The sequence below is a fragment of the Alligator sinensis genome, unplaced genomic scaffold, assembly GCF_000455745.1.
Source record: "Alligator sinensis unplaced genomic scaffold, ASM45574v1 scaffold628_2, whole genome shotgun sequence".
In the NCBI taxonomy this organism is placed as follows: Eukaryota; Metazoa; Chordata; order Crocodylia; family Alligatoridae; genus Alligator; species Alligator sinensis.
Genome location: NW_005841833.1, coordinates 2,016,825 through 2,025,387, shown reverse-complemented (window position 1 = coordinate 2,025,387; position 8,563 = coordinate 2,016,825). Strand labels below are relative to the sequence as shown.

At 57.0% G+C, this 8,563-nt stretch overlaps 1 protein-coding gene across 1 annotated transcript in view; it reads right to left on the bottom strand.

Moving 5' to 3' along the window:
• Positions 1-7,957, bottom strand: part of ABCB9 (ATP binding cassette subfamily B member 9) — a 30,339-nt gene extending 22,382 nt beyond the window's left edge. The window contains exons 1-2 of the mRNA XM_006015238.2: positions 7,897-7,957; positions 342-1,058 (exon numbers count right to left, since the gene is read on the bottom strand). Of these exons, the coding sequence (XP_006015300.1) occupies positions 342-960 (619 nt within the window). The 5' untranslated portion in view covers positions 961-1,058; positions 7,897-7,957. The remainder of the gene's footprint in view (positions 1-341; positions 1,059-7,896) is intronic.
• Positions 7,958-8,563: the final 606 nt, after the last annotated feature.

The following is an 8,563-nucleotide window of genomic DNA, read 5'->3' as shown; positions in this document are numbered from 1 at the left end:
CTGCTGAACAGAACAACACGGGGAGGTTTTATAAAGGCCAATGCGTCACTTCTTGTCTACAGGCGAGGTTGAGCCTGGCGTAGGCCCTTCCTCTGCGGAGGTCAGGACACAAGCACGGCAGCACTGAGCAAGACCGAGAACATCGGCCCCCAGAGTAAAAGAGATGGCCCCACTCCCACCCCCGAAGCAAGCAAAGAGCAGGGAAGACACAAACACCATCACCAGTGAGGAGCGAGGTGGGATTGAACCCTCTTTCCCCTTGTGCCAGACTAACGAGCCGCTTGCTCACCCAGAGAAGGACATCTGATTCTCACAACAGTATTAAAACAGCGCTCACTCACCCAAAGCGGCGACGAGGAGGAAAAAGGCAGCGATGACCAGGAAGACGGCATCCGGTTTGGTGTAAGACAGCAGCTTGTGGATAGTGGCGCCCGACGCCTTGTCCCTCCTTTGCTGAGGAGGGACAGAGCCGGGGTCACATATCTCCTCCGCTTCTGTCCTGGACTCCGAACTGACCCCCAGCGCCTCCCCGGAGGAGGTGACACGGGCCAGCAGCTGCCACTGGCAGAACGTGCCCGCCAGCGACACGTACGTCCATGCAAACAAACTCCAAAACCACGGGTCCTTAATGGTCCTCCTGACCTCCGAGTAGAGCAGCAGCTTGACCATGGCATAGATGCCCATGAGCAGGCAGACGAGGATGATGAAGGTCTGGGAGGCCTTCAGGCGCCGGGGGCCATAGGTGGTGTTCTTGGCTACCCCGATGGCGGCTCCAAGCAGCGCGCAGGTCCTGTACAGACAGCCCCCCCACACGTCCAACATGGAGTTGAAGACATTGAAGCTCTTCAGGTCCCGGAGGACATCCTTGCCGCTGGGGCTGTGCAGGTACAGCAGCGTGGTCACCGCCACGTCCACGCCGCTGAACGTGAGGGTGCTGGCGACGGCCTTCCACGCTCTCATCTTCCCTTTCACCTTGGGTGAGGCAGAGCGGAGCGGGGGGCAGAGAAAGGTGAGGAGGGTCCCCTAGCTCGACGGCACGGCGGCCATCTCAGTCTTTCCTAGAGAGGGAAAAGGAAGGGGATGGGAGCGCGGGGGACCCTCGGCAGGGTGGTCCGTCGATGCCGTGGGGTACGGAGATGCGTCTACCTGTGGTTCTGTTAGAAGCCAACTGCCTTCTCCCCCCTCCCCAACAACCCCATCAGGGACGTGCCTGGGAGCAACTACGTCCGACCGCCAGAGCTTTATTCGACTGACCCCAAGGCTGGGCACGCATCCTTCCCAGAGCCTCATCCGGCTGGCTAGCCACGTTCTTGGATAGCCACGGCTACCGCCGTGTGAAAATCCCAAGCAGCCGGCAGCAGGTGGAGGTGTGCCATCCCACCCACCTGCTGGCTCCCCCCCCTCCGGGACAGTGGGAGAGAGCAGGGTCTTTGAGAAGAGCTCTTCAAAGTGACTCGGGAAGGGTTTTCCACCTCTTTGCCTCTGCCTTGGGAAGGGCGGCTAGATACCAAGGGGTGGATGGATCCCAAATCCCGAGCACGGGCCACCGGTTACCTGGACCTGATTATGAGTCAGGACAGCAGGAAGAAGAGCAAAATCAATGGAGAGAGAAGAGGCTGAGCAGCCGAGGACGACCCAGGGGAGTATCTAACCGATGGCAGGCAGTGGGAACGGCACGTCCTGGCAGTTCGACTACCAAACACCGCTGAGACCTAACGCTTTTCATCTCAAAGCGCTTTACAAAAGGAGAGCCAGGGTCTTTATCCCTCCCATCCGAGGGCCACTAACACACACGCAGTGTCCTTTCCCAGCTCCTTCCTGCTCATCAGATTCAAACCAGCCCGAACCTGAAGAGTCTGCCGGGCCATTCCCTACGAACGCCATCTGTTCACTCTTTACCCCTTCACAACAAACATCATAAAGCAGCCGATTTCCCTGTTCGTTCCCTCCTCTTGTTCCATGTGCTCATTATCTAGCTCGTTAAAACAGCCAGGGGATGCTGACATCCAGGCAGACCTCTGCTTTCCCCAAAAGCAAATGAACTCATGAAGCCAGAGCTCAAAGAGTCTTCTAAGAAAGAAAACCTCCCGCGTGACCTGAGAGGTCTCCTCCGGAGCAGCCAGTGATGCTGAAAGCTGCACGGCTCCCCATCACGTGCCCGGGTGGGCCTGGCTGGGGTTTTTTATTTCCATGCCAAACCTTGCAAATAGTTCATAGATTTGCAAGGGGGAAAATTAGCAGCAGTCTCCTCCCTTCACGGTCTTTGCCTGCCACTGTGGGGATGGCTTTCTACCGCAACCCATCCTCTCCCAGCCCTCGGCACCGGTCCCAGGAGGATGAGTTATTCTACCGAGAGCTCCAGCGTTGTGCAGCGACAGCCGCTGGAGGTCAGTGTTGGGCTGGAAACAAGTTAGTCCAGGAGGTTTCAAGGAAGGCTGAAGACAGGCAAGGGCCTGGCTATGTGCCTCTACTCCCGCACGAGCACCTTGGCTTCTCAGCCCGGGTGCCCACGCTCTCAAACAGCCCCCGAGCCAGGACGAAAAAGGAGTCAAGCAACAAGCCTGAGCACAACCAGTTGCTTCTTGCCGCCGCCTTTTTTTAACAGCGTTGTATTCATGCAAAAGGAAGAGAAGGGGATTATCGATGCCATGGGGCGGTATGCTAGATACTATCTAGGATGAAGGTGCCTGCCCATAAAACCTGCGACAGATACTCCAGCTCGCACCACCAAGAGGGACTCGAACAGAGCGAAATTGCAGCTCGGCTCGTGCCGATGCCATAAAACACCCTCAACTGGGTAAACTGAGCCCCGAGAGCTGAGTCCATCACACCCATTTATCCCAAAGCCACTTGAGTATTAATAACGTTGGCGTGTTCAGCCAACAAAGGGCCAGAAAAGGTCATAGATGCCGATGGTGCCAATTTTATAACCTCAAAGATGAAGAAATTAAAGGTAATAGAAGGCTTGAGGACACCTGCGCTCTTTACTTCAACACACATGAGAGCGCAAGGGAAGGCGGGTGGAGAACTGAGACGCCGATGGGAAACCTCTTCCCTGCTGCCATAGTGGGTAAGGAAGTTTAATTCCTGGACACAGCTTCATTTTTTGGACCTGGCGGCCAAAGGTTGCTGCCGGGGCCAAGAGCGCTGCAACCTCATCTCAGAGCATCCACACTCGGGACCGCACGGCCCGTCTGCCTCTGGCATCTGGAGAGCAAAGAGGAGGCTGAAATATAAAAGGGAGGTTTTGGCGAGGGGGTTGAAGGGACTTTTGGATGCAGACAGAGCCTGTGGTTCTCTCCAAGTCCTAGACTAGACACAGCCTACGCTGTCACCACTCCCTACGTCTTGGCCTGCCCAAGCTGCTGTGCAAAGGATTGCCAGTCAGACCATTCATTGGCACGTCGTCTTGCAACTAAACCCTGCGGCAGCCTGGCACGCAGCAGTAGCATTACTGTCACGTTTTTTACCTCCTGCACAGAATTCAGCGGCTAGTTTGGATTCAAGGGCTGGACACGCGGTCGCTGTCACGGGGAGCAGCTCTGGGAGCCGTCAAGTGAAGAATCACCGACAGAAACCTCTACACGGGGTCCTTCAACATGAAGACTTGCTTGCACTTAAACACCTGCGCACTTGGCACCAGTGTGCGAGGCTTGCTAGTTTATGGCGAGGACAGACAGCCTTGCTCAGACAGGTCTGCAACCTCCTCTGTCCTCTCAGCTGAAGGAGAAAGGTGCCCGGCACAGGTGGACAAAAATACCGATCCATGAAAAGCAACAAACTTCTGCTTTTATTTTGGCCTAAAAGCCCCAATACGGCCCAACACGTTGTGCAAAAGCTGCTAGTAAAAATATATATATATACTCCTTGCAAACAAAGCCGGTATTTCTGCAACACAACTCAACCCCTTTAGAGCAAGGGGGAGGTTATGGAAGAGCCCCAGCCCTGTGCGCAGCCAGCCTGTCCTCCCGGCCCTTTTCACACACCAAGCAGCTGCCCGGCGTCTGAAATGCAAGATTTCAAATAACCGAATGGAGAAGCAGCGTTTCAGTCTCTGCTGTCCGGGAGAGGCTCACTCCAGGGTCCTTCCAACACTGTGCATATACCCAAGACGATGCTCAAAATAGGTCGCTCTTCTGCGAAACCCAACTGGAAGGTGGGGGAAGAGACTTCCCTGCCACCACACCAAGAAACCCAAAGTTCAAACCCCAAAAAGGAGAGAGATGGATGGGAAGCAGGGACTGGGGAGGGATTTTAGGTGCCAAAGTGCTTTTATCCAAGCAAGCTGTGCTAGACCAAGCATACCAGTCGCTGCAGGTAACGGGCACCGCCAGGCAGTGGCAGCACCTTCAGCGAGACGATCCTTAAAGCCTCACAGCCAGTTAGTACCAGTGAAGTCGAGCTCATGCTGTTTGGAAAAACCAAGCCCAAAAACTCCTTAGGAACATTAGAAAACCTGGTGTCGATGAGGCAGCCGCTGGGACGGAGGGACCATGCCCTCAGGGACCCAAGCATTTGCCCCTTGTAATGGGAAAACTCCCGCCGGGGTTGTGTCCCCATAGAGCCTGCTCCCTGGTATCCCCTCGAGAGAAAGCAGGACAAGCACAAAGCCTGGTCATGGAAATGCAGCCTTCCTGGGGCCAAGGAGACTGGGGCAAACCTCCCTGCCAGTCAGAGGCAGGCTAGGATCCGCGCCATCCCCGCAGCACAGGCATGACCTTCGGATCCGAGGCTTCAGCCACCGTCAAGGTTTACCGTGGCCATCTATTATTTATGAGCCAATTCTCCAAGGGCCGGTCTGTACGGGGAAACTGGCCTGCATGGCCAGAGCTGCATCATTACTCTGCTCTACCTACGCCAGTGTGTGCAGCCCCAGGCAGGACACACTGCTGTCCTTTGCACCTTCGAAAAGCTCTCCCTCCTGCATTCGATCTGCCCTGGACTCGGGCAGGGACGTGCTCACCCCCGGGGCAGAAACAAGCCCAGTGCTTCCCTGTTTCACCCGCTGCAAGACCTTTGTCTGCAAGGAGGAGTGCGTTCAGCTGAATACCCCCAGCACAAGCCACTTCCCCGGCCTCATGCTCTTTTCCTCCATCCCAGGACCCCACAGCTCTTCCACTGTCAGCCCCGCTGCACTCTCCAGCCTCGCGGCCTTTGCCACACACCAGACTCTTCTGAGTGCAACACACCCCAGAAAAACCTGCCCGCTATTAGGGAAGGGGCCTTGCAATGGAGCCGAGCCGGGTACAATGGTTACGCCAGCTCGCTGACATGTAGGAACTGCTTGGAAAGGAGGAGTCCTCGTTTCTTTATGGGGAATCTCACCGTTCCCAGGACAGAGGCAGGGGAAGGCCAATTGCAACATCCGCCGCACATGTGGAAATCAGCCTGGTACCTCCAAATGGCTCCAGGGATGCCAGGAGACAGAGCCAAGGGCATGGAGGCAGGTAAAGCAAGCAAGCAAAGGCCTGGCTGGAAGAAGGACACAGAACGAAGCAACCACCGGTAGTGGCAGCAGCAGAGCGGCTGTTTCGTGGCAGACCCGCTGGAGGAAGGAATGGCAGACATTCAAGCCGCCACAGCCAAAGGGCTCCGGTTAGAACGGGGAAATGCCCGTGGCCTTGCTTCCCGTCAGACCGGGACTGGACTGACAGCGTGATCTCCCGCATCGACTATTCGGTGCAGAAAGCAGCAACTGCGGGTGGAACGAACAACAGCGAAGGACGGTTCCTCGGCCATTAGAGCTGCAATAGCTTTCCGCAATGCATATTTATAGAAATGGAAACCACCTGTACTCTTCAATATATTCATTGGTGACTTGGATGCGGGCGTGAAGTGTACTCTGTCCAAGTTTGCGGGCAATACTACATTGTGGGGTGAAGTGCACACTCCGGAGGGTAGGGAACAATTGTAGGCAGACCTGGACAGGTTGGAAAAGTGGGCAGGACATGATAGGATGCTAGACAACAAGGACACATGCAGCGTGCTGCACCTAGGGTGCAAAAATATCCAGAACGTCTACTGGTTGGGAATGACCCTCTCAGCCGCACAGCAGTGGAAAGGGATCTCGGAGTCATGGTGGACGCCAAGATGAACGTGAGTCGTCAGTGTGACGAAATCATCAGCAAAGCTAACCGCACTTTATCAGGCATCAGCAGATGCACGACGAATAGATCCAAGGAGGTGATACTTCCCCTCTGTGCGGCATTGCTCAGACCGCAGTTGGAGTATGGCGTCCAGTTTTGGGTGCCGCACTTCAAGAAGGATGTTGATAGACTCAAGAGGGTCCAGATGATGTTTAAGGGCTTACAGGACAAGCCCTATGAGGAGAGACTGAGGGACCTGGACCTCTTCAGCCTCCGCAAGAGAAGGCTGAGAGGTGATCTTGTGGCCGCCTCCAAATTCATTAGGGGATGCAGCAAGGGACTGGAGATGCTCCATTCAGAAGGATGCCTCTTGGGGTAACAAGGACGGATGGCCACAAACTGCCGGAGAGCATGACAGAGAGCAAATTTAGGCTAGACATCAGGAAAAAACTTCTTCATGGTAAGGGTGGTCAAAACTTGGAATGAGCTTCCAAGGGAGGTGGTGCTCTCCCCTCCCTTGGGGGTCTTTAAGAGAAGGCTGGACAGGCATCTGGCTGGGGTCGTCTAACCCCAGCGCTCTTTCCTGCCCAGGCAGGGGGTTGGACTCGATGATCTGTTGAGGTCCCTTCCAACCCTAGCATCTATGAATCTATGGATGTCCAGTTCTTCCTACATATTCCTGGCACTGACCTGTCTATTGCCTGGCTTTTGGGGGTTCATGTCACCATGTCTCTGAGACAATTAAAAAAAAATAAAGCATCAAGTGAATTTTAGCGCGTGTCGGGTGGTGGATTCACAGCCCTGTCACCGAGCAGCCGTGCAAGACTCTCAATCCTGCCCAACCCGTGCCCAGGGATGAGAAAACGACATGCAAAGGCCTGTGATCTTCAGCCTCTCTGCAGCTGCCTGTTGAGGTGCCAACGCATGCAAAGCATCCCGGGACTACTGGAGGACTTGGCCCATGACCCTACACACCCACCGTCGGATGGTGGGGACTTTTGGTCCCAGCCCTGTGCCTATGCAGCTCAAGCTCCCCACACTCATCAGTAGCCCAGACTTCATCCTGGGCAGCTTTGTTCTACAATGCATCAACTGCTGCCCAGTCAGTCCCGAGGAAAAACCAAGACATCATCCAGCAGCAGAGAGGAAAGCAGCTGTGCCGGCTGCTCCCGGCAGCAGACCTCACAATCAATAGGAGGCCATTTGATCTTGCCCAGGCACAACAGAACAACCGGATAAAATCAACAGCTCGATCCTGTGCCTTGGAGGGTCCCCCCTGGATCAGCCTGTGCCCCCCTCTGCATCAGGGGCTCTGGGCCGGCAGCTTCTGCACAGAGCCATCAGCACGGGCACGGGATGGACTCGCCGAGCCCTGCCCCTTCTGTATCGGAGGCAGACCCTGGCGCACTCCTGCCTCGAGCGCACCAGGCTGCAGCCCCCCACGCAGAGAGGGGCTGGCTGCAGCGTTGTCCTCTGCCTCCATGCAACACGGCGCCTGGAGCCCCCTCCCCTGCCGCAGCCCTGCCTGCCATATGGTTCAGGGCCTGTCTCCAGCAGATGCTCTGAGCCCGTGCACATGCACTTGGCTCTAGGATCCTGTGCCCACAGGTGATGCCGGGCGGGGTGCTCTGCTTGCAGCCGCTGCTGGCACTGCCAGGCCAGATCTGCATGTGCCGGTGCCCCCAGCTCCTCTTGCCGGCTCCCTTTGCATCCATCCTGCCCTGACCCCAATGCAGGCAGGGGCTTGTGGGGGGGATCATCCCCCCAGCCCCATGCAGGGGCTGCCCCAGGTAGGGGGCAGGGTGCTTACCTGCAGCCCAGCACCAGCAGGACCTCCCCAGCCAGCAGAATCCCTGGGACAAGGTCGGAAGTGGGCGGGGCCTTCCCAGGGTGACATCATTGGCCACACCCCCAGCTGCAGCCAGGCCTGGGGGTTACCCCAGGCTGGAGGGTCCAGATGCACTTTAGCCCGGGTTAGCTTGTGGGGGCAGAGCAAGGGGCTGCCTGCAGCATCAGGGGCTTCCCCACGCACCTGAAGATGCTCCATGCCCAGGGTGGGGCTTGCCAGGGGAGGGGGCTTAGCTGCCCCCAAGGGCACCGGCTTCCCTGGTCCCCACCAGCCGGGCCGCCCGCTGCCCACCTCAGCCTGGCACATGGGTGGCTTGTGGGAGAAGGGCACCCAAACCCCTGCATGGGGAAAGTGGCCAACCCCTGGCTCTGCTGCCCTTGCCAGAGGCACCGAGGCCTCGCCTGGGGACGAGGGAGGCCGCTGGGTGCTCGGATGCCAGTCTCCATCCCAGCTCACCAGGGGCAATCCGGGATCTCCCAGAGCGGGGGGTGGGAGCAGCAAGGTGGCCGCACCCCCTGGCTCCCAGCCTCTTCTGCCCCACCAGCACAGAGAGACCAGGCCGTGGAGAGCTTTTAATGTCCTAAAGCAGGTGAAAATCCTCTCTGAGGGCTCTCACAGTGCCATCCAG